This window comes from Clytia hemisphaerica, unplaced genomic scaffold, assembly GCF_902728285.1.
Source record: "Clytia hemisphaerica strain Z4C2 unplaced genomic scaffold, Clytia hemisphaerica genome assembly, whole genome shotgun sequence".
Classification (NCBI taxonomy): Eukaryota; Metazoa; Cnidaria; class Hydrozoa; order Leptothecata; family Clytiidae; genus Clytia; species Clytia hemisphaerica.
Genome location: NW_027103938.1, coordinates 181542 through 208326, shown reverse-complemented (window position 1 = coordinate 208326; position 26785 = coordinate 181542). Strand labels below are relative to the sequence as shown.

The window sequence follows — 26785 nt, the reverse complement described above, 5'->3', positions numbered from 1 at the left end:
CGATATATTGTTCAGTTCAGTTCAAGCTGAAGCTTATGCAAGCCATGCCTACTTAGTCTTTTAAGCTTTTTAAAATTTGATTCTTTAACTTAGCGCTAGATCGGAAAAATGAAAAGGAAGTATTTGAATCTTTCGACTTTTCAAATCAATTATTTTAATCGGAAAATGTTCAAGCCGAAATTCATGTATTATGCCTAAGTTAGATTATAGTAGATTCGTCAAGACTAGCCTTGCATCTAATCACGAATTTTACTTCCTTTAAGGTTTGTTATAATCAACGATCATCTTGCTTAAAAAAATAAGTTAATGCAGTAATTCATGCATTCCATATTCTTGTAGTTACGTCAAAATCATAATCTTGCCAACCTTTGATCAAAAATTTTATCATAGACTACATTAAGCCAAGTCTCCTCCTTTATGGTTCGATGAATTTTGTTCAATCTGAAGCAAATCGATGCAGTTTTTCATTCTTTTATCTACGTCAAATTCAAAAGGCTAAATTGATTTAATTTCGAACGCGATACTTTAAAAAGTTAATGAAGTTCTTGTGGTTTTGTGGCTTTTCAGTTTCGATTTAATTAACTGCTCCATATTGATGATACATAATTTTTGTCTTGTATTTCAGGGTTGATTAGAAAAAAGCTCGAGTGTATATCCATCATTTACGTATATCATCCCAAATACTAGAAGAGAAGAAAACAATAATTTGCAGACATGTATCTTTTCTCTGAGGATCTTCATAATGTTACCTTGTACATCCTACCCTTTTTCGGAGCACGAGATTTTCAAAAGCTTCTATTTTATCATTTCATTAAATTTTCATACAGGGGGTGGACGAACCTTTTCAAGTAAAAAAATTAATTTCCCTCCTGGCAAATGGCAAAATTTGCAAAAAGACCCTTGGAAAATTTCTTTTGTGGACAAACTAAAATAAGTCTTTAACCCCCTGGAAATTTTAAAATATTTCTATTGCCCCCTGGAAAAATGAAAAAGCACTCTTTTAGACCCCCTGGAGATTCTGCTTGAATTACCCCCTGGAAATGTTCGTCCACCCCCTGTATGGATATAAAATGGAATGGCCCATTTTACCATTGGTCTTTCCGGAACTATCCAGTCATAACTGTAACAGAGACATAATCACTGTCTATCATCATATTGTTCTTTAGATCGTTGCGAATGGAAACTCAATCACAAACATACTCCTCTTCTACAAATTTTAATATTTCCGGCTACAAATAAAATCAATCATTCTTTAAAAAGCCGGATCACGAAAACTGCTAACGTCAGAATTTCCATTTTTGAAACTACCATGAAGGTTTTTAATTTGTCAATCTTTCTTTTTTAGGGTGTAGGCCACACTCCATTGTAGAGTTTTTGCCACTCTCAACGAATGACGACGGCAGGCTTACGTCAACGAATACATAATGCGACGAGGAACTTTGGAGCTTGGACACTTTCTATGCATCAGTAACATATCAACACCAAATAACTTTGCCACTGAAATCACACGTGAACTATATTATATTTGTACCGTAAGTCTTCCCAAACTTTAGCAGGAAATCCTTCTCCCAGATATTAAAAAGTCGGTGAACAGATAACTCAGAGAATCATCCAAATAATGGTATTAAGTGTTTCAGTGACAATGACTCACTCCCACGTGTACTTTCTACCACTTTCTACTTCTAAGTGCCTAGTGATAAAAAGGTTGAACATTGTATAACTTTCAAACTGTTAAAATTTGTCATTTCCTTTGAAGAATTTTCATTTCATTCATTTTCCAAAACGTGAATTTTTCAGAGAATATAGAAAGCGTTGAAAACTAAGAAATATCCTAATAAGGATATTTAAATGTTTTGCTTGATTTGATTGAACATACCTAAAATCTGCCTGAAGCGACTTCGACCTACAGTATTGGTAAAAATCATGAAGTTATATATTGTTACTCTTAAGTGTCAAATTTCACTTTTTTATATTGAGTTTTTTCAGTATTTTCTGAAACATTTGAATTCCTTATAATTTTAAATCAAATTATACTAATAACTCTAATTCGAGTTTCGTGGGACCAAGAAATTTTCGAATTATGGAGAGGCTCTTTTAAGGTTTTGAGAGCCGACTGGACTTCCATTTTAGATCGAATTAAAGAATGATTCGAATTATAGAGGTTCGAATGAGAAAGATGTGACTGTATAATTTTATTCTCTTAGTAATTCGTCATTTTGGTGAAGAGGACTGATGCAGAGTTATAAATCTTGAATTTTTTCAATCACGCAGTCAAATACCCCTTTGGCATGATTGTCTCCAGTGTCAGTGTAACAAAGATGAGGTATTCAATTTAACATACATTTTCATGGTCATTCATATACAATATTTTGACCTGCTTAGTACAGATCAGAACATAAAAACGGTTGAAGACTCGCTACTCCATTTGGCATAAAAATTTGCTAAATTGTAAATTTTTTTATTAATTGTGTGTAGAGAGCAAGACAAAGATATCGTTATAATAAATAATTATTATTATTATCAAATAATCGATTACAAAGCTCTAAAAGGTTTAGTAGTGTTGCATTGTGTCAAAGAAATAAAAAAGAAATTGTTTATTCTAATATGTGAAGGACAGTAATTAATTATCTTGACGTCATTTCTTATGACATAATTAACGACTGTTTCTAATTAGCGGTATATAAAGGATTATTCTACTCTTTCCTTTAAGATTCAGAATCAAACGAAACATAGAAAGTGTACAGCCAACACACATATAAACGCATGGTAAGGTATTTACAATGGATTGTTTTTTTATGTTATTTTTCCCTTGCGTTTTTATCTTCGTCAAGTCGTTTTGTTTTTTGGATGTTTTTTTCTTTCTCCTTCTTCCTTATTGAATCTCATATTTACTTCATCTTTTCCAGAACAAGATGAAACAATGGACTATTTTACAAGTGATTGTTCTACTATCACTCTCCATGTTGCTCAATGCACAAAACATAACAACAACACAAATCAACTCGACCACCACAACCACAGCTGCACTACCTATCGTCTCTGAACAAAATACTACAATATCAACGACCATTCCACCTTCGACAACAACCACCTCTGCCCCAGAAACAACCACCTCTAATCTATCGACAACCACCCCTGTTCCATCGACAACAACAACCTTACCACCACCGGTAACAACGATTACTCTCCAATCAAACTCTTCGGAAAACACAACGACAACTAATTCAACAATTACAACGAACACCCCCACAACTACAAAGACCACCCCTACAACGACAACAACCACCCCCACAACAACAACGATCACCCCTACTACCACAACGACCACCACTACACAACCCCCAAGTGCCTCTCCGTCAATCTACAACATGACTTTCAGCGCCATCAATGAAACTTCTTACTGCAATTGTAATGGATATTTATTCCAAAACGCTGATGGAACAACAAAATTATGTAGTTGTTTCGAAGATTTCCATGGTCTTCAGTGTGAAGATAAAGTCAATACGTGTAAGTTAAATTTTGATTTTTTGACTGGAATGTTACAAGTTTTAAAACAGCTCATCTATCTACTTTTCTTAACGCTTTATTATGTGAGCAATTATTTGAAAACTTGAGAAATAATTTAATGTTTCGACAACAAATATTGATCAAAAAAGTTTTCATTTTGTTGATTAATAATGAAGAATCGTTATTTCAAAGTGTTTTTTAATTAACAGTTGGAGCAATGAAAATAACGAAAGACTTGTTATCAATTATCTCATTTAAATAACAACTTCCTTGACTTTGGAAATCCTGGGGAAACTTCCGCTTTTCAATTGTCCATTCAATGATGAAATTATAATCAATTTTCTTCTCTCTTTTGTAGGGTTACTGAAGATCGTTTTCGCTTTGGCAATCTTGGCCGTCATCTTCTTGATCGCTGCAATTTTCACTGGTTGCCAATGGCATTCTCGATTAGGGTAAGTCTCAAACTAACGTGAAAAAGTAAAAGCACCAATAAGGGGGCCATTAATGCCTACTTGAAATTTGCTTCAATCTCTTTCAATAAATTCAAGCACATCACTGAGTAAGAGATCAAGTAATATTGAAAAGGAGCTAATGGATAATACTTCTGTCTTATTCATGATATGCACCACTGCAATGTCTTCTGACATTACATCATGGACCCAATAGCTCATTGGTTGGAAGTGACGTAAAAGCAGTCAATACGTCACTTTCAACCAATCAGCTATTGGGTGGAACGGAAGACATTGCAATGGTGCATATCATGAATATAAGCCTAAAAACAATTTCTTACCTCAAATTTTCATTGTATCGTTCAAACGTTCACTTTCTTTTTTATAAGGTTTAAGTTTTAATTTTCATATCTATTTCATTTATAATAGAGACATCGAAGAAAAAGAAGCTAAAGTGAAAAATTTAGCACACGAAAAAGACCAACTCAAAAAGCAAAACTTGGACCTCCGACGTCGCTCACCGTCCCCATCAGGTCGACCAAGGTCTAACTATGCACCCTCTAATTACGCCCCTTCAGTCGTGGGTAGTCCCAATGGAGGGTTTTATGACGATGACAGACGATCAGTTATGGATATGAGCATGCCCACATTTGATGCCATGCAACAAAAAAGACTGAGTCAGCAATTTACAGCCAATGGGGACGTTGCCTTGGAGATGGAGGAGGACGAGTTGGACGCAACACCCAACGAAAACAAAGATGGTGGAAATATGTTGAACCCTGATACTGTCTCAATACATTCAGCATCAACGACCAACAGTGAAATGGTTCTCATTCCCAAATCCCCAAGAAATAATAAACAAAGGCGTCCAGTATCTCAAGAAATCCCTTCAAACGCCATCATTGATAATCGTGGGTATATGGTTCAACCAAGAGGAGCTCGTAGTCGATCCCCAAGTCCTACCAATAGTCATCATTCAGATTTAAGTATGGAAAACATGAAACAATTTGATCGAAATGGTGGCTTGATGGAACCTCAACGTGGACGAGCAAGAAGTTTGATGGATTTGAGAGTAATCGCTTTGACTGGTGAAGCTCAGAAATATCCTGGTGAAACACCGGGATCAAATTTATATAAATCTAAAAGTATTGAAAACATTTTAACAGGACAAGTGCATAAACTATCACCTCAAGCACCTTCTTCCAATGTGTCGACCAGCTCTGGGGGAAGAGGCCGACCAATGGGTATCTTTGCACAACAGCAACAAAGAGATATGGCTGATTCTGCTTTTTGAGATGATGCAGATGTTATGGCATTCTTTGAATAGTTTTAATTTATTATGAATATTTATTTTTAATTTTCATTTGGGAGGGTGGTATCAGAAAGTTATCATTATTATGTAAATTATATTTAGATTTAAAAAGCAGTATTTTTCAGCATCCATAAAAAAAAGAATTTAGTTACTATTTTTATACCTACATTAAAAAGTATAATTTCGTTTTTCAACGCTATGATTTCTTCAATATTAAGGATTTTGAAAATTAGAATGTTGTTTCTTATATATAACACTGTTTTAAAGTCTGTCTCAAAATAATTTGCCGCTGAGACAAAAACGGCTGTCACTTTTGATAAAATTTGAATCAAGTTGCGGTTCTGTGCTTTCAATGATGGTTATTTTGCAAAATGCAAAGTTTTTCTTGTTTTTTCTTGAAAGCATTTTGTTTTGAGTGCATTTTCAAGCCATCTAGAGCTTAAATTTTCAAAATTCCCACCCTCGGGCCAAACCATGGTTGGAATATTAACAAGAAAAAATAAATTGAAAAAAAAAATTGAAAATGAAAAATGAAGAAGAAATAAAATCAACTTCTTGCAGAAATGTGGTATAATTACCATTTTCACAGAAAAAGTGATTCTTCAATCTTAGATCATCACTGCGAATTTTTCTTCCAAAAATATTCATTAAATCAAAAGATATCAAACAAAGTTTGTTATTGGTTCGACAAAAGGCTATTTTTTGCCGTTTTTTACTACTTTATAGAGTCAACCAACAATAAACTTTGATTGAATGAATATTTTAAGAAAATCTTTCACAGTGATGATGATCTAAGATTGAAGAATCACTCCTGTGAAAATGGTAATTATTCCACATTTCTACAAGAAGTTGATTTTTTTTATTCATTTTTCATTTTTCTTTTTTTTTTTTCAAATTTTTTAGTTAGTAATATTCCACTCACAATTATCTTTTTAAAAGTCACAGAACCGCTATCTAACTCGAATTTTATCAAAAGTTACAGCCTTTTTTGTCTTCGCTGCAAATTATTTTGAGACAGAATTTAGCTCTTTAAGATTTTACTCATGATTTCGACATTTTTTCTTCTTCATTTTTTATTTTCATTTTCATTTTCATTTTTTTCAATTTTTTTTGCTTTATGATAATTCCGCTCACAAATATCTTTTCAATGAGCACAAAATCGCAACTTGATTCAAATTCTATCAAAAATTACAGTCATTTTTGTCTTAGCTGCAAATTATTTTGGGACAGACTTTAGTTTCGGATGAGTTCAAAGTCCACCATAGGTATAATTTCACCACACATAACAGGAAATTTGACTCATAGAAGGACGGAATGAGGAACCGAAATAATAACGAAAAAGTTTGACGTCTGTTTTTAATGAAAGCGGATGAAGAAAAGCACGTCTTTTTTTCAATTGTATCATCATCATTTTTCCGAAAAATTATCTGACACAGTAATGTTTTATATTTCATTAAGATACGTCACTTTCAATAAATTAATTGCCAAACGAATCAATTATCTAATTAATTGTCGATGGAGTCTTTCATCGATGGTATGTTGATTAATTTCGCGAATTCCGAATTAATTGTTTGTTTTGAAATGATTTCTTATTTAGCAATGTTTCCAACGTTATGCGTCACATAATTCAAACCTTCAAACATACACAAAACATTGTAACGTCTTAATAATAACGTTATGCTAAAGTCTGTCCAGATATAATTGGCAGTGGAAACAAGAATGCCTGTAACTTTTGATAGTCAAATACAATTATGGAAATTTTTTTTGCTTGTTTTAGAGAATCAAAAGCGCTATATTGAATTTGAATGTATTTTTGGTTGAAAAATTCGCGACTTTTAGCGGTTAAATTTGCGATTGCAAAAATTGAGCTTTTTTTCTACTTATGCTATAACGTTTATTTTTACACCAGTGGTAGTTCAACCTTAGGTTAAGAAGTTTGTTGAATTTCAAGGCAAAAAAAAAGTCCTTCGGAAGATATGGGACCCGAAATACCCCTTGGTAGCACTTTTCTGTGGAATATCAAATCTCCAACTTATTACTAAAAACGGGGGTTATGTTATCTTTTTTGAACAGTGCAATTAAAAGTTGGAAAATGTTAAGTGTTGATGCATTAGTATTATTAATTTCGCCTAGCGAAAGTATTACGATAGCCTTTCGCGGTGTTGGTGTCATCGGAAAAAAAGTTAGAAAACGAAAGTACTTGATCAAGTACTACCCTACCGCTACTACCTTGACAATGATAAGCCAAAATCTCAAAATGGAATACACTTATAAATTATTTTGTTCCTATTTATTTTGTATATGCTAACTATTTCTAACTTTCTAAAGATTATACAGCTCCGTTTATAAAATAAAACATCAATTTTCATATGAAAACAATAAAATATGTACAATCAATTTCTCTTAACAACTAATCGTTTTGATATTCCCAAGCTCAATTTGTTCTCCGAATCGATACGGCTTGCGAGATAGTATAAGATTCAGTAAAATATAGATTTTAAATCTTTGAACGAAGCATACAGTATATGGTCCCCAAAACGGAGACGGCCCCCAAAACGGAGGTTTTCATTAAAATGAAGATTCTGGCTTGTAGATTTATCAGAATTAAATGATTTTTGTTTATTTTGAAAGAATGATGGATATACTTAAAAATGAGCATGTTTTTGCTGGTTTGAGACAGATTCAAAATAACATATTTGCGTCTAAAGGAAATATTTCAACACCAAAATTAGATAAAAATTGCAAATAACTCACTCTAGCTCATTGGATATTGAAAATAAGTTATGAAAACGGGGTATAGGAAACTTTCTACACCTAATACCGTTCAGAAAATGCAAAAACATCTGTGACTTTAGAGGCTGGGTAAAGGATATAGCATCTTGAAGGTCAACCAGTATTTTGGAGCCCTAGAATCAGCATTGACAAAACCGAAAATTCTAAATATGAGAAAAAGCAAGAAATCTAAAAATTCTATTCCTATCACCTGAGTTAATAGTTTATAACAAAAAATTAACATTATATATAAAATTTTCCGCTGAATCAGCAAAAACGGCAAATTCTGTCATTTTTTTGCAAAATATAGGAGAAAAATATCTTTAAAGCTTAATATTTTCAGTTTCAGTTAAGCTTTTTTTCTAAAATTTTCACAGCTTATTCCATACATGAATGGAACTATTTTTAAAAGAGATTTGTTTTCAAAAACTTGATTAAGACGTTGTTAAATCAAAATTGTCATTTTGAAAATTTCTAAATTTTCAGTTTGGACTTTGTAATATCGAAAATCTTGAAATATTTCATAAAAATCATTAATTTTACATCCATCGGGTTGTAAATTTAAGGGGAAACACAAATATGTTCTTAGTTTTTCCCCCTATTACCACTGGTCTTAATAATTTGATTACACCTCCGTTTTGGGGGCCCCAAACCTGCATTTTGACAACCAGGGGTATACTGTAAAAATTTTATCAAATAAATTTATGCCCAAAACCATCTAAATCCTATTTCAAAACTATGGTCAAAATTTTGTATTCATATCTTAAAGATATCTCGAGAAATCGCTAAAATTTCAAACCTCCGTTTTGGGGGCCATTAGAAAAAAGCTACCTATCTTTAAGCGATTGAAAAATATTTTTAAAATTGAAAATTTTGAAAAAGAACTTCCAGGAAATAAAGTAGAGATGTTAAAGTTTTTCATGCAGCAAAAATTTTTGTAAAATTTCTTTTCCTCTAGATTTGAGAGAAATTTCAAATTTGATCACCGTTTTGGGGGCCACATACTGTATCTGGTATATAAAAAGTGTTTAATCTTTAAACTTTGTCCCTTTGACCAAAAATATGGTCACTGTGTGTTTTCTTCCGGAGAGAATTCTCTATGTTGAAATGAAGAATACCTCGTATATCGAGAAAATAATCATAATGAAATTGAAGATTACCATAAATCAATAAAATATTTTCCACCTAAACTACTACATATTATCCGAAAATCGTCTACCGTAAAGAGAAAATTTACGTGACAAATATTTAACTACATGCAATCTATGGGGAAAGTTTGTTCCAAAGATCGGTTGTAATGCTTCTGTTATGTTTTAAACACTAAGACACTCAGAGCCTTCATATTTTATAAGCATTATGCTCATTATCACGTGGCTTGGTTCCAGTCTCAATAACAGTTAGGCCCAAGCCAAATTCTTATCAGGCAACAACTATATACATAGCCTGGATATCCAGACCGTAAACTATTTCACCGTCTAGTTTTTTTTAATATTTTGTCTCTGGTTTACGGTCTGGTCGAAGTAACTCGTCTACAGGGATATCTGTCCCTGCATATGCGAGTGTCTCTAATTGGTCAGTACGCGCCCAGTCACTGAGCAGAATTTTCGCGGGGTTTGTGATATTTTTCGATGCGCGCGCATAATTTATGGAAAAAGCTGACCTTGCAAAAAAAGATAAACAAATGAAAATGAAAACGCAGGTTCATTTCTAAACAAAATGGCTGATGGAAAGGAGCCTTTATGAATGTGGCTGACGTTTGGATATAGTTTAAAGTAGTTTTGAAAGTTTATTGAGTTTGTAAAAGAGGTTTTATGGTAAGTAATTATGTGTGTCTGCCTAGGTTTCCACAGTTTTGAGATTCTGTCAACAAGGGTTCACTCACAGACTGTGTCATTCAAAACTGTATCAGACTTTTTTAGTTGCACCAGACTCTAAGATTTTAGAAACTTTGTATATTGAGGTAAGTTCTTCTGAAATTTTGAGTCTGGATACCCAGGCTACTATATACAGCGTGTCCTAAAAAAGTGGACAAATTTTCATATAAAGTAAAATCCTCATAATTTATGCCAAAATTTTATGACTTGTATATTCAAAATTTCGATCTCAAAAACCTATTCCAATCATCTTGTGAATTGAATATCTATTGATTGAACAGAGAATTGTAATCTTAGTTCAATTAATCTGAACCCAGTTGAGTTTTGAGTATTTGTCCGCTTTTTTGGAACACACTGTACACCAAAACATTGTCCAATTAACATACGTTCAATTTTCTGGCGAGTCCATCGAAATAACGGCCATGTCACATCTAGCAGTAGTCATATCAGGTATAGAAGTCCACTTATCTTGAAAAACATCATATTTGTACGCGCTGCTCAAATAACGTGATCCATTATGTCCACCGAAGACGAAAATTTCATGTTGAGCAGCCGTGACTCCGATACCGCTGCGCACGCTCGGCATAGGACAAACAACCGACCATTCGCTAGAGACTGGGTCGAATCTTTCCATGCTTCGAAGATATTCACGACCGTCATGACCACCTGTTCATCGAAAGAAAACAGAAATATTTATCAATGGAAAGAACTTTATCATCGCAAGTTCGTAACCTTCTTGGACCGTACTGACTTCCACTGACGTAAGATAAAGCTAGATAACAAAATTGAATCACAAAGTACCAATTTACAGATGGTTTCATTTCTGTTACTTAGTAAATTGTTTGTTCTCTTAGCAGCATGATACTCAAAAAAGAGTTCCACAAGTATTCTAAAACATGATACAGGGGCGACCCAAAAAATCAAAGAATTCCTAAAAATCCATAAAATTTAGCTACCGCGAGAAAATATTTTACTTAATTAAGGTAAAATACCTACCAACGACATAAATAAAACCACAGACTTGGGCTGCTCCGAAATTCAATCGCTTGGTGCTCATGGCAGGCATCAATTCCCAACATGCATTGCACGTATCATATCGTTCGACGGTACACGTGTTATGTCCTCCCAACACGTAAATGTATTGATCCATGGTGACGGCAGCGAACGAGCTCCGGTGGTAGTTCATACTCTCCGTTTCGGTCCATGTGTCAGTGTAAGGGTCATAGCATTCTGCAGACTAAGAGAAACAAAAGGTGAATTCTGGTATAAACGTTCATAGGAGGCGAAAGTTTTCGTCCACGAATCAAATATTCAATAGTAAAAGCCTATGACGTCACTTTTGCTTACATTATGGAAAAAAAATTTTAAGCACCAAAAATACTTTAGAAAATTTTTTTTCTTAATTTTGACGAGTTTTTTAGATGACGAATGATATGATTTTTTAACTTTGGCAGACCTTGGTGAAATCTTACTTTAGCGAATGAAAGGGGTAAATAAGCGTTTGAAAATATCACAGGGGTAATTTTAATTAAATCGGGTGAGAGCCTATACTAACGATGAAGCAAATTTCGATTGACAATCGATTATTTAAAAGAATTGTAAAAAGAAGTTATTTCAATGAGACTCTTTTAGCTTTCGTGGCAGCGACCTGATGGGAATCTAACCACTTGAAAAACACGTTCCAAAAATTGTCGTATCAAGCAAAATAGTCCAAAATTTCATCCTCGCTGAGCCCTCATCTCTATTTCAACTTTTTTAAGCGACTGGACAGCGCCGTCATTCTAGATTATTAGAAAGCAGAAGAGGAATATTCGAATCTCATTAAGGAATTTGAAAACCCTTGGGGAATAATGAAAATTAAAATATCCTCTTTTTAAAACAATGTAATTTACATTTCCATAAAAAGTTTCTTTTTTCATTTTATCCTCACTCGCCAAATTTGGTATAATGCATGACCGTAATAACCCGGGGGGGGAGTACTCAAGGTAAATGACCTACCATACGTGCGGCCCTTAAGGGTATACTTTCCAAGCTTCCCAAAGTGCACTGTAAGGGGTCGAAATCAGCAAAGATGAGAAAGATTGCACTCTAAGGGTGCAAAATTTCGAAAATCTGAACATATTTTGCCATAAAATGGTCAAAAGTTTTCAAGAAAATGCACCGCAAGGGTCGTTTTTTCGCTCAAATTTTGCAAAAGTTTCTTTGCACTGTAAGGGTCCGCTTTCAAAGGCCTAATTCTGGGCCCCACCTATGGTCGTTTTTGAATAGAGCCCCCCCCCCCGGGCGTAACAAACAGCACTTCGTGTGTCTTTTCCGCGGGGAAGATTTTTGAACGGGTATTTTCGCCTTTCCCTCACGGCTTTCTCTTATTAAAACAAAGAGACATTGTTGAAAAATAGCGCCATTGATTTGCATTACCCCTAACTAGGGTAGATTTTCAATTCATTAAATGTCACATTATATAAGATTTTCAGAATATTTTCCCAAGGAGACAAATTTGTGGTTTTCAAAATATAAACCTTTATCCGTCTTTACTACAAAAATATCGCTTATCAAGTTTAAATGAGGTTCTGATTTTCTGTATTGAATGACGTCAAACTATGATCCGTTCTGAGTAAAGGTCTAAAAATATTGATATTTTCACCTACCTTTAAAGACATTTGACCATCATAACCCCCAATCGCATAAATTTTATTCCCTATGAAAATGAAGTGAAATAATAAATATTAATAACGAAAGGCATTCCTTGACATTTACAATTAGCAACGCAGAAAGAAAGAAACTAGAGACTTTTCTGCAGACAGTTGAAGACATTTTCGAAAATTGATAATCGAGACGTATATTAGGTACTGGAGAAAAGGGACATCATCAAAACACCCTAATACTCTGAAGATTTTTTAAGCCCCGATGGAGACAAGTGAGGCGAAACGGCCAAGAAAAAGAAAGAAATCAACTCGGTTAAAAATCTCATACTTTTGACAGTTGGGAACTTTTCTGTGAACGTAGAAGGGCGTTTTTACCAACAGCTCTAAACAGGGCTCTCTGATTCTTAATGAATGGGAAAACGCATATCATTTTGCATCAGTTAATTCCAAGATTTTGAATTAACTATCGAATTTATTTTACAAAACTCTAAAGTTTGTTTCCAGCTAAACTTGTAAGATCAACTTCTGTGAAAGGTAATCCGAGTTCTGCAATTACAACTTTCCCTGGTATTCTTGATATGCGTAAGTCAAGATGACGTCATATTTTTTAACGGAAACACCCAAAAAAGCCGGTTTTTGACCTCTGTGTTTCTATATCATATATCAAGAATCAAAAACGTCCCTCAATGGAGGTACGTCCATATAAAATACCCCACCGATTAAGTAGAAAAAAACAAAGGGCAGAGACAGCATTAAATACTAGAGATGTACAGAAAAGCTAAAAACACATATACACGCTGTATTATGATTTGCGCCAACGTTGACAAAAGACTTCCAGTAAATTTTATTAAGAGTCAGTAAGGTACTGAATGGGTGTAAAATGTTAAGTCGTCTAACGAGAGTATTGTTATGTAAGGCTAAGTGGTCAAAAGAAAGGTCTTCTTTTGTCTATGATTGGGATGGAAGTAAGTATATTAAATCAAAATATGGCTTATAAGTATTCGAATATAGGACCAGCATCAAAAATACCTTCTTCATTAATTAAAAAAGCCACGAAGTCAATTAAGAAACTAATTCTTGTAACTTTTTATGGTATTCATAATCGATGTCGATTAAAATACTATGTTTGTTTCGTAATTTAAAACCAACAAGAAGAAATTAAAGATCTATGTTTAGAATGAACCGCTTTCATATTTGTTCTTTATGTGTTCAGGATTTTTTTTTGAACACCAAGTTGAATTTTACACTACATTTTAGAAGAAACAATTTTAAATTAGCGTTTATGAAAATGCTATACATTTGGTGAAAGGTAGACAGTACCTAAACACGCCCCTTTTCGTAACGTTATGAAGTTATACAATATTATATATAATATTTCTCTTCTCATCTCTGAAATATCCTTTGTCTTTTTAAGTGATGTGGATAAGTCCAGAAAGTCATTACGTGTACAATAATTGCTTTCTCGAAAAATCAATCAAAATACAAGCGCGGAAAACCGCTAAACCCGTTGACGGAGCCATCACTTTCATAAAATTCAGAAAGAAATGAATTCAGCAAACGGATTTTTGTCCCCTGGTTTCCGGAATATCATGAAAATTGCATCTAATAAATCCTACAAGACCATCGCGTGATGAAAGATTAGTAGCAGAGAGGATAGACTGGATAGGCAACTTGTAAGAGAATACAAAGTTAAACATTGTAAAATCGTGCGCAAAAAAAACAAGAAACAAGATAGGGGAAATAAATCCAAAAAAAAAAGGTATTAAATTTTCATGAAAACGAAAAGAAAAAATCATATTTTTCTTTCGAAATTCTGTCTTCAGACAGACAGAAGGTATAAATTAAAAAGGAGAAGCTTGGTCATCTATAAATAGATACTCTGACGTGCATGTTATTATTGTAATATAACCGAAGGGGATAAAGTTTGAAAGCTTGCATCTTGTCACTAATGCATGTCTGACTATTTTCGGAAGTTCAAAGCTAGCGATTACGGTCAATAAATAGGGTACTTTAACAACTTTATTAACAGCTATCTTAACAAAGAACAATATTTTAGTTGCATTCATTTATTAGCGATCATATTCTAAGTATGTTTTCAATCAAAACAGATTTTGGTCAACACGAATAAGCATGCCTTTTTTCTAAGCTACTACTATATTACCTTATTACACGAATATTACTAGTCATTTTATTAACGCGAATTGATAAACTTCATGGTCATAAAAAACCCCTTACTTAAAACCAGCCGCTGTTTCCTTAAAAAAAGCAGAACAATTAGTGTTAATTTCAAGGCCGTTAAATACTTGCCTAGTAATATTTATGTAGTAAGGTAATTATTTCAGTAGAAATGCTGCATATACCACGCTGTTGGAGATCATTAATAGTCATTTGTGTTAAACTTCCTTATGACTTGTGCCTCTCTAACAATATAAAAATTCAAAAAGTTGTACTAAGTCTTGTTTATGCTGTCCTGCTTGAATATTGCAGCAGACATTGTACCCATAAGTTTTACTTGATCACTTTTCATTTAAGATCAGAAAAGTATGATTGATAGTTTTAGTGGTGCACTAAAAGTGGTGAGTTGAAAAAAAAAAGAGATTAAAAGACATCACTTAACATATCTCCTTCCAAACAAAAGAAAGAATAGCCTTTTCCCCCTCCTGCGCATTGCGAGCACAAAAATTAGGAAATTTTTTAGTTAATCTTGCTTTTTCAGCATAAGAGGTCCGCCTCCTTTCTATATCATAACAAGATTCGCACAAATGCGACTAAATATTTCCCCTTACACTTGCAGATGGACTGCCTGATCGAGAAAAAAAAACGTTTCAACTTGAGGCCGTCCAGGCTTGCGCACCGCACAGGGCTCGACTTCAGTAACTTTCGAATTATTTATTATTTAAAGGTCTGATTGTAGCAGTTTAAGATTTTGAAAAAAATGAAAACTCGACCCCAGGCCCAAAAATCAAAATTTTCAAAAAAGAAATATGGTTTGTCTCTTAGCCGATCAGATTGCTTATATTTTTCAAGTTCAGGAAAGGAAAACAAAATTCGAGTTATGGAGACAAGAAACGGGAACATTCGATATATGGAGGTTTTTTTATAAGAGTTTATTAGGAGATTTTCATGCTGCCAACGAATTTGTTCGAGTTAAGGAGACGTTCGAGTAATAGAGGTTCGAGTTGTGGAGACTCTACTGTATTTAAAAAAGTAAGCTCGTCTCCAGGATAAGATGATAAAAACTTCGGGCATTACGATACGCTTATAAAAAAGTGTAGGCTAAAAAAATAGAAAAAAGGGCTCGGTACTGAAAGGGTTAACAGCATACACTCTTTTTTTATAAGAACAATCAGGCTTAGACTGAAACAATTGGTCTATTATTCTAGACAATAGAAAAAATAAGAACAAGCCTAGGCTTAACTCAAATTTCATGGTTCTTATAAAAAAAGAGCGTAACGAGGGTTCAAACCAAGAAAAATTCAAAGTGAGGAACGTTGCATATTGTAGTCATGTGTTTTAAAAATTACACTGAATGTAAACCTCAGATTAAGCACAAAATGTATATTAATATATATATGTATATAATGTATATTAAAAAATGTATAACAAAAGAACAGTAAAGCTAAGTTTGTTAAAAATCAAGGAAACCAGCACAAATGGGATAGGCCAAATCAGCAGTTTTTATTGGAATCATAAAGGCAAAGGTCAAGGAATTGCATTGTGACCGTTTTGTCATTTTTTTGGCAATGACTTCTTTAAGGGGCCATTCAAAAAGTACGTTCGTCGCTGAGGGGGGGGGGGGTCAGCCAAAAAGAGAACGAAAACGAACAGGGGGAGGAGGCCAGAAATCTAAGATTAAAAACGAACGTTTCACACATTTCGTGTGCTTGGTTGAAATTACCTTGGATTACCTTCATGTTTATATTTATGTGGAAGTTTGTTGAGATATGAATCTCTTGACACCAATCTAATCCACAAAAGAGGAGATGCTTTATTCTATCGACCTCTTTGTCAAGAATATATGTCAACCTGAAATATTGGACAATAGTTTTTCTATCGACTTCTTTGTCGAGAATGTAAATCAATCTGCTCAAGCAGACAAGGTTCATATTTTTGCCGTGTACGAAACATTGGAGCACTATAAAAGATAACACTACAACAATCCAAACAAGAAATGACGTCGCCGTTAAAACATTCAAAAATATACTCCAAGCCAAGATGCAATATGTTTATTAAATACACGCTCACAATATCTCTAGTCAGGGAAAACAATCACACATTCAAAAGTGTCTTTAGTCAGGAAAACAACCAAAACAATCACACAAGTTTCAAAAGTTTAGAAAATCCACAAAACCTCTGACCTCATGAATGTAAGAACCAAGCATTAAAGACTTTGTTTTGGGGTCACTCGGTAAACAAATCCCATATAACTTGTTCCAGAGGTATTGTCCACATAAGAGTTTGTATTCCAAAGCAAATATTTCTCGTACTGCCCACTTTTCTCATCAATTCTTCAACTTGAACCAGTTTCACATCTGAACAGAATGTTAATACCGTTTTGCCAACCATTTAATGTCCAAAGTTATGGGGATGTAGCGTTTTCTTCATGTCAAGCAAGTGTCTCTGAAAGCTTTAAGTTGGTTGGTTTGATATTCGGAAGAGGTAATCCATGGATATCTTTGTAATCAATGATGAAAAACTCTTGAAATTACTGATGATTACAGTTGAAGTGTTAGCCTCACATTTCATGTAATTATTGGTCGACAATTAGATGAAAATTGTATGTTTTTTGTTCGTCAGAAAAGAGTTGTAACTTTTAAAAAGCCAAGAGTGAATTTTCGTCCATCTTGTATTTTGATCTGAATTATTCGTGTCTTGATTACTCAAAAACATGCGCGTAACATCAAGGTAAATCCGTGCGATTTTGTCTGAATAACTAAGGCAAATGAAAACAAAAACAAGCTTCGCAATGTGGTGGCGGATTGCCCCTTAAAGGGCGCAAAAAGGGCGTAAGTAGCCAAGGATCGGAGAAATGCCTTTTTAACTAATATTTCCCCTTATAGCGGGGAAATATTCAAAAAGAATAGTTCAAAGTGTCTGGCAGTATAAAAGCCGGGTTACAAAAATTGTCAGTGCATCAGGTCACCCAGAAAATAACAGGGTTCAACCAAAGGAACTTTAAATACAATACACAGTTTCGTCCTTTTCATTGTAGTCTGCAAATAAAGATCATTCGCAAAGATTGTTGACCCTATTTCAGCAAAGAGCCTTACCATGAGTAATAGTGACATGACTGCTTCGTTGTTGGCTCATAGAAGAAATATTGAACCATTTATCTGATTTGTTTGTAAAGCAAGACACTGATCGTGTATGTGTTGAGCCTCTTCCATCTTGGTTTTCGCAAATACCACCAGTCAAATATATGTGATCTAAAAAATGGTTAATAAAAATAAATGAGGTATGTTATGAGGTATGTTTTTTGTAACATTATTTTTGCTATTGAGCTATTCAATATCAAAATTTAGTTTTCTTGATTTGTTAACTATTGTTACAGTAGTAATTATTTTAGAAGTAATTTTTTTTTAGTTTTGAAAACAATGATCTATAATACTGTGGCTTTCTTTCTTTTAAATCATTCTGGTTAGTTCGTTTACCTTTTTCTAAACATGAAGACTATTTCATGCAAAGTCTATTTTATATTAAACCAAGATCATATGATCAGAAAACTGTTCTAGCATCCCTATCGGGTGGGAAGTAAAGACAGTTAAAGAAAAAACAATGATTTTTCATACAAATAAATCATTTGAAAGGGCAAAATATCCCTCCAGAAAAAATTATGATAGAAAGTACCTTGTAGATATGCAGCACTTGCAGAAGATCTTGCATGATTGAGGAGTCTACAAGGTTTCCAAGTGTTTGATTTGATGTCGAATTTGCTAACAGTTGATGAAGGGCTTAGATAACTATCTTTTCCACCCATGACAATGACATTGTCATTTTCTCTTCTCTGTCTATAACCATTCTGGTAATTTTTATCAGCTAGCCTTTGCGGGTTACGCTTCATATTGAGCATATATTGTAATTTTAAGTTTGTAATGTCACTTCTCATTTTCATAGATCGTGTAAGTAAAGCCACCAGAGATTGAATACTAAGCATGGATAGATTAACTTCATCAAAAAGCTCATCAAAGTAAATCATTCTATTCTTTTTGTCGAATAAAACCCATTTTTCAATAAAATCCAAAATGTCCTCTTCAAAAGTAATATTCAGATGTTTGTGTACAATAATGTCTTTTATTGTTTGAATGCTAGCATATGAAAACTCCTCATAGTTTACAAGCTCAGTAAAATGTTCAGCTGAAAAGTTCATACATAGTTTTTGTAATTCATAAAGTGATAGTCTCTCTGAAAATTCTAAAAATCCTAAACAATTTGAGGGGTGAAGATTTCTTACTAGAAAATCTGAGCATGCTTTTATAACTTTTGAAACACGTAAAATATTGGCTGATATCAATAATGATTCAACATTGTTTATATTTATACTGATATGCCCACTGTAAGCAAAGTCCACCAAATGAGCAACACTTTTCTCATCGATGTCATGGAGGAACACAGTTCGCACAAAACTTTCCTCCATTCTACCAGTGAACATTGCCTTGAAATAATCACTTATAGCTGCAAGAACAACTTTATGGCCAAATACTTTTGTATCACCAGCTCTCAATTCCACATCACATAATTCTTCATCTTGGCGTAATAAAGAGAGTCCGTTAAGCAAAAATTGTGAGTGTGTTTGATCAATGAACATGATGACAAATGAGTAACAATTTTTATGGAAAATGATGCAAGCAAAACAATTTATAAGGGTTCATAACATATACCTCAATTCAACATTCCTTGAAAAACCATTGCATAGTTTGTTCAGTCCTTTTGGATAGTTATTTAATCAGCTTCTTTCTCGTTTCTTTGTGTTTGTGCTGTCTGCATCATTGCTCTAATTCAAAATGTTGCTTGCAAAAATTTTTGTTTTGGTTTATTTCCGAGAATAAAGAATTATCCTAACCGATTAAGCGTCAGCTAATTTCAGATGTAAAAATACAACCCAAAAGATCAGTATTTAAATTCAGCATTTGTTTATCATTGGCCACACTTACTACAAATTTTACAATTGCCATAAATGGCAAGTTTGTTTTGGTGAATGAAATCACGGAAAAACATAGGTAAATGGTAGCTTCACAAATCAGAATCAAAGGGTCAAATTTTTTGTACCTTCTGGTGTCCAACTTTTTTGTCAACTTATCTCGAATTATTCCAATAAAGAAATGTTTTCTCGGCCAAGTTCAGGGGAAAGAAGCAGACCTTCAAGTATCACAAGAAGTATTCGTGGAAGTTTTTCCTCTGGACTCGAAGTTCTCCCCCCAGACTTGCGTGATGTCACTACTCCACTTGAAATTGAAGTTGTTGAACAACATGACGATACCAATGATTTTTCAGAAGTAGAGGAAGCTGTCTGCAGATCATCTACATCCATTGCAGACAAGGAAGTGAAAAAAGATACAAATGGTAATATAAGACCTTTTCAATAGTCGTTTGGGAGAACTACTTTTACAAACTCTTCGGTATAAAACCGACCGTCTACGCACTACGGTGTGTGTGTCAAGGCGGCAATCACAAATATCTTTGTTTCGCATCGCCCGACCGACTCTTGAAAATTGAGTAGAATTGAGTCGGTGAGTCGGTAAATTTTTTTGGACTTTTTCTTTCCTTCGTTCAAAAATTTTATTAATTGCCGATTTTTTGCGAGTGATTTCTAGCGCATTCACAGCATTTTAGCTTTGTTTATCATTACATGCACCATTCATTTTGGTTGGAGGTCACAGTGTTCAAAGGTCATAATTTGAAATCACCCATAACACACGCAGTTGTTTTGGCTACTGGCTGCTGGCTGGCTGGTAGTTTCCTTCAAGAATACACTCCAAAAAAGGATGATGGAGGTAAGAAAACCCAAAATTTTTTACGACCGACCGACCGACTGACAGACTCACTTTTTAGACCCAACAAGGACGGGAAATGAAGATATTTGTGATTGCCGTCCAATGCAATCAAACAAGTTCGTGACACAGTCTGGAATTTAATTTTGTCTTTTCAATTTCTGACCATTTTTTTATGTGTGTTTTTTAATGTTATACCGTGAGTGGTCCTTAATCCGACAGCCCTGCCTAAATCCGACCCCCAAATAGCTGCTATGAAAAAAAATGTTTTTACAAACATTCCTTCTCCAAGTTGAACAATGAACTATTGCAAGAACTCTCGAAACAAAACATCTAGCAAGATGACTATAATGTAAAGATGTCAATTTTAATATAATGTGGTCAAAAAAGTGTGAGTTGTAAAAATAATTACCTCTATTATTCTGAATCCGTGCTCGTGTTTAAATTAAAATGTTAACAATTTTGTAATAAAAAATTATGTTTTGTATAAGAAGCAATTATTTTTATTTTCATGGTTCATGGTTCAGTATCAAATCTCTCAGTTTAATAGTAGACACTTTGGTATCTTCATTGCGTCACTGCGAAAAGTCTGTTTTTATTTTAGTTTGTATCTTTGAAGACCCCATCAGATTTAAGCAGGGCTGTCGGATTTAAGACCACTCACGGTAAATGTTGAAATTTTACCATTTTTAGTATTATTTTGTATTCTTTGAAAAGTGTCTTTTGACTTTAAATAGACCTTTTCGTCTTTCCATTCCCCATTTTGAATTGTATGCAAAAATACAGAAATGATAAAGCTGTGGTTGGATATAGTTGGAAAATATGCAAAACATTAACAAAGATTAAAAAGACAACAAAGCATCTTATAAAGAAATATTATAATCATTAGGGGCCACTCACATATCGATTTTTCCAACGTTTTTTTCTATTTCTTCTCCTATCCTTTTATTTGCATAAGCCTAAAAAAGCTAACATCACAAATATGCAGCGTCATTCTGTCGCTAATTAAAAAACCCACCCATCCCCTACCCTAGCGTCATATTATGAAACATACCGAAAATCGATGAAACCATTTTCGTTCTTTCTCACTTCGGGTATTGACGTTTCACTGCCAGAGAAGTTGCTTGGTACATTTCGCTTGTTTTCCGAGTAGTTATTTCGGTATATGAATTTTATATGAATTAGTTCCCAGACCCGCATAAGTTATGGCGCGGGGAAAAAAGCCCCAAACTTTTTTAACATAATGAGCATCTCCGGCATTTTACTATGCCGGTTTATTCTCGATGTCGTGAAAAAGAGACAAATTTGACGTTTTGTTGAATCTTGACAAATGAAGAGGCTGCTACCAGAAAAATAATAAGTATGAAAATTATAGTTGGGCCTCGAAAATCTAAATTTCTAGTAGATTTTCTTAGTCTATCTTACTCGATCTAACCCACCCACCCTATAGCATCGGAATGATGCTAAGTGTGGGGAAATAAATATGTGAGTGGCCCCTTAGAACAATAAAAGATGGAATTTCTTAATCAAAAAAGAAATATTTACAGAACAAGAAAAGCAGCAAAATAAATTATTTCTTAAAGACATAGCAGCATATTCTGTTGTCATGTCATTAAAAAATTCCACAAAGACGGAATAAACACATCAACTTTCAAAACACGCAAACTGAAAGCAGTATTATGACGTCACACATTCTTTCCCGTGCAAAAAGATATTAAAACCCCCGCTTTGATATGCAAGGTCAAGCCAAACACGTCAGTAAAAACCGCTGTAAATCGGGGGGTTCAGTGATTTGATCATTTGGCAGTTTTATTCAGAGGAGAATAATTTACCGTCAGCTGAATAAGGATTATTTTTTTACCTTCGCTGGTGATTTTTCAGTTTGAGTTTATGTCTAATGTTATGGATTTTTGAAGTGCTTGTCGTATCAAGATTACAGGATGCGGATTGCGGGCCGATTTCACTTTCATTAATTTTGAGTGATTTCATTTTCGATTTCAAGCCAACATCTTAGCAACGGGGTGCTTGCTCATAGTTACAGGGGTTTGTGCAAAAAACCAAACATAGAAAGGTCTAGGTAATTTAGGAATAGGCTTATTACGAAGTAAATTTGAGAAACATTATTCCAGAGAAAGTTATTAAGATGGTGAGCTATTTTGTCTCAGACTGCTCTTGGGTACCTAGTAGCCGGGGGGATTGGAATAAGTGGGGGGATTGGAAAAACTCTCAAAACTTAATAAGCGGGGGAGTGGTTGGAATAAAAATGTCCTGGGTGGAAAATTTTTGAAAAAGAGGCTAATTAGCAGAATTAGGACTAAAGAGGGGAACTTTCAAAAACATTTTCCCAAAATTATTAAGGGGGGGGGGTTGGAATAAAAATGTCCTGGGTGGAAAATTTTCGAAAAATTAATTAGCGGGGGCAGCATTAGCATTAGGTACCCGAGAGTACTCATTTACACTTTAGAAATCTTAGTTCAAAACCTTTTGATTTTATTTTATTTGCAGAAAAAAAAATCTATGTAGTAGGTAGAATGTAAGAACTCGACCTCACAGTATATTTTATTATCATCATTCATTTGTTGCTTGTCAATTCGATTTCTATCTATCTATCTATATATTTAAGCATGAACATATAAACGACTGGACATCCATCTCCTTTGTCTTTTTGAAGATAACACAACTAGCTTCGTTGCCGCCTCGTTGAAAGTATAAAATGAAACAATAGATTTTGATGATATGCCACTTGGGAATACCTTGCTAACAACGTCAAAACTTCGACAAAAGTCTCTGTTGTTCTACTCTTCTCAAGTCTTTTATCTATATCATAACAAAGATAACAGTGGCAAAATCATCGTCAGCTTGTCAAAACTCCGACTAATATTCCTAAATTTTGACTTAAAAGTGTCGAATAATTTTAGAGAGTGTCACATTCTAATTTAATTTCGATATTCTTAGTACACGGGCTCTCGACTTGGGAAAGCTATTTTTTTCAAGTCATGGAAAAAAATTATAGGAGTGACAAAAGGGATTCAAAAGTATAAGTACACGCAGTTAAAATTCTGCATTTCAGAGTTGAAAATGTTGATAAAATATATTAGTAGGGGGAAATTTGTAAAATCGCTCGAATTTTTTAGTCAAAGCACTTGTTATACATTTTTGGAAAGCTAAGGGGTAGGGGAATTAAAATAACTTGGGTGCCAATTTTTTTTCGGACACTTAGGTGTGATTTTCGGACAAATACGACGGTCTCAGGCAAAAATCATTAGGTGAAAAATTAATGAAAATTTTAGCTTGAGAAAACGGAGACCTGTTGTATATTTTTGGAAAGCTCTCAAAAAATTAAGATTAGTGATATATTGCGAGTATAGGTGATTTCAGTACCTAACTCGAGATATTGAGCTTCCGAAAGCGCAAAAACTGGACAAAACAGCTGTTTCTGGCTGAAAAACACTGAAAAACACTGTTTTCAAGGATTAATATCTCGAGTTAGGTAAAGAAATCACCTATACTCGCAATATATCATTAAACTTAATTTTTTGAGAGCTTTCCAAAAATATACAACCGGTCTCCATTTTCTCAAGCTAAAATTTTCATTAATTTTTCACCTAATGATTTTTGCCTGAGACCGTCGTATTTGTCCGAAAATCACACCCAAGTGTCCGAAAAAAAATTGGCACCCAAGTTATTTTGATTCCCCTACCCCTTAGCTTTCCAAAAATGTATAACAAGTGCTTTGACTAAAAAATTCGAGCGACCTCAAAAAAACGAACAAATTTCCCCCTACTATATTACAAACGAAAATAATTTTTTGTGCATTAGTAGTAACGTTCAAGCTCTATCAATCTTTTTACCTAAATAATTCAAAAAAATAAAATTATGACGGAATGTTGTCGGATTTTTCATATCAATTTTGAAATACAGGCGGCAACGAAGCTCGCTTCAAAGAGACAATAAAAGATAGATGTCCAGTCGTTTATATGTTCATGATTTAAGTAACATCAGGCCCGAAGGCCCATTCTCGCTACATATAAAAATACAATGATAGTCATATAAAAATCTTACATGATTGAATTATAAAAACAAATAAAAGAAAGCCTGAGAGGATGTTGAGAATTTTAAGGTATATGTAAAATTTTGGTATTCTGACGAAAATTGTGGTTTTCAAATTTTATGTATCAAAATACTGCAAGATTTTATTTTATATTTTCAATGCGAATAAGAATTAAGGGACTTAAAGTTTGAAAGCTTCTTCGAAAACAGGAGCTTAACGAATAACAATATTTCGAATTTGGGGTGTCATGTTATCATTAACTATTTGGGCAGATTTGGGTATCGTGCACGAGAACCTGGTAATTAATTTTTCGAATATTGTACAGGAGAACCTAGATGAATTATACCAGATTATACACTGAATATTATCTTTTTTAATGAATGTCATTTTGGCTGTTTCAGAGGAAATATTTTTATCCATATCTCTGCAAAGTAGTTTTCTCAAACTGTAAAAAAGGCCGATCAGGTAGCTCAAGGTAACACAAAGGGATTTTGAAAAGTAACCGTTTGTATATAATTCATTTTCAGATACAACTGCATCGAAAAAAGAAGAAACAGAGTTGGAAAGGAAAATTCGAAAAGGTCTAAAGAAGATTGAAAAGCTTGACAAAATACTGACCGATAAAATTGAAAAGGAGAGAGAAGTAAAACGAGAGAGGTTTGCTCTTGAAAGAGATTTCCAAACACAAATCCAAACGTTAATTCAAGAAAAAGGTTTAGAGAATATAGTGGGTTCACAACAATTACTTTCCCTGTGTGCTGCAACTGATTTAAAACCTAATGAAGACTGTGATGATGATTTCACAAACCAAATTTTTAGCACTCAAATTGACAGTCAATTTTATGAGAAACGCAACTCTTCTTCACAAAGCAACGATCTGAGCGAAGATGTAGAAGATGATTCAAACACTGAGAAAAAAAGCAAAAAGGATAAAAACAAGACGGACTTTATTAGACGAAATATTCATCTAGCTTCTCATTTCAATGAAACTGTTGCCTTGACAGATGAAGAGAGAAAGAGACTTGAAGAATTGCTATCTGATGATACTGATTTATTGATCGGGGAAAACCCTTTCTCGACGCCCGCGATTAAGGACGACGGGTTTCGATTTTCTATTAACGATCAAAAATTGATCGAAGATATCGATTTGCAATTGAAAGAATTTCTCTCAGAGGAAGAGTATAACTCGGCTATGTTAAGTGAGAGCCAAACCACGGTTTCCAGTATGACGTCAACTCGTTTTGATGAAGAATTTACATCAGTTGAAGGTCTTGCGGCATGTGGCGAGAAAGTTCTAAACGAAGGCCATGATCAGAGAAACATGGTGCAGCGGTTAAACGCGATCGAAGAAAAACTACAACAACTTCGTTTGACTGCAGACTCACCCACTTATGAGAAAATCGATCCAGATTTGCTGAGATCACTTTTGAATGTTGATTCTCGAATGACTTCAGATTCTAGAAGTATTTGTGATAGTGTTCGAACGAATTCTGAAATTTGTTTCGAAGGTGATGAGAATTGTACCGATGTCTCCATAGATGAATCTTACGATCCAAGAGAGAGTGTGATTTCACAGAACGACTGATGACTTACATAAAATATTGTATACATACAGTGTACCGAGTATGGACAGAATTTATAAAGAGTGAAATTTTTATTCGATTGTCTTTGTCATAGAACATTATATCCGACCATTTTTTTTTTAATATTGAATACAATGACTTGGAAATTATAAAAAACTCTTTGAAATGAAAAGAAATTGCTTCGTATGAAATCTGTTCCGTATTTTTCGGACATACTGTATGTATAAAAACTACTTGGATGATTTTCCATTCATAACATGAGAATCATGAATCATGTATTATGTAACTACTGTATATGTTTATTATAATTGTCGTATTATTATAATCTAGAAATTGATTTTAGACTTACGAGTGTTTGAATAGATGGTTTTTAAGATTGACAAATATTTTTTATTGTGTTTACATGTTGTTAATATCGTCAACATCAAACACCTAATCTTTCGAATTTGTTTGAGTTGGCTTTCAAGAGAGAGCCACGTTGAAAATCTTTTTATGAGTTCATAAAGCTGGAATATGTCTACTCTTAGGTTCCAATTCCAAATATTCGAAAATTTTCCATCCCCTCCGAACCTTATTAGGGGCCCCCGCCGTTTGTAAATTTTTG

General features: G+C 33.9%; 3 protein-coding genes across 3 annotated transcripts; 2 read left to right on the top strand and 1 right to left on the bottom strand.

Moving 5' to 3' along the window:
• Positions 1-2274: 2274 nt before the first annotated feature.
• On the top strand, positions 2275-5597 carry LOC136809857 (uncharacterized). The gene is made up of 5 exons (XM_067066412.1): positions 2275-2323; positions 2711-2766; positions 2907-3507; positions 3866-3959; positions 4386-5597. Exons 2-5 carry the CDS (start codon positions 2764-2766, stop codon positions 5248-5250), a joined length of 1563 nt encoding a protein of 520 aa, XP_066922513.1. The 5' UTR covers positions 2275-2323; positions 2711-2763; the 3' UTR covers positions 5251-5597.
• A 4390-nt stretch (positions 5598-9987) lies between these two features.
• LOC136809856 (kelch-like protein 28) lies at positions 9988-19565 on the bottom strand. Its single transcript, XM_067066411.1, has 5 exons — positions 18407-19565; positions 17830-17985; positions 12563-12612; positions 10911-11151; positions 9988-10580 (listed from the first exon to the last, which is right to left on the bottom strand). The coding sequence occupies exons 1-5, from the start codon at positions 19362-19364 to the stop codon at positions 10303-10305; spliced, it is 1683 nt and encodes a 560-aa protein (XP_066922512.1). The 5' UTR covers positions 19365-19565; the 3' UTR covers positions 9988-10302.
• Positions 19566-19781: 216 nt separating this feature from the next.
• LOC136809855 (fibrous sheath-interacting protein 1-like) lies at positions 19782-26372 on the top strand. The gene is made up of 2 exons (XM_067066410.1): positions 19782-20119; positions 25126-26372. The coding sequence occupies exons 1-2, from the start codon at positions 19879-19881 to the stop codon at positions 26181-26183; spliced, it is 1299 nt and encodes a 432-aa protein (XP_066922511.1). The 5' UTR covers positions 19782-19878; the 3' UTR covers positions 26184-26372.
• The last annotated feature ends 413 nt before the right edge of the window (positions 26373-26785 follow it).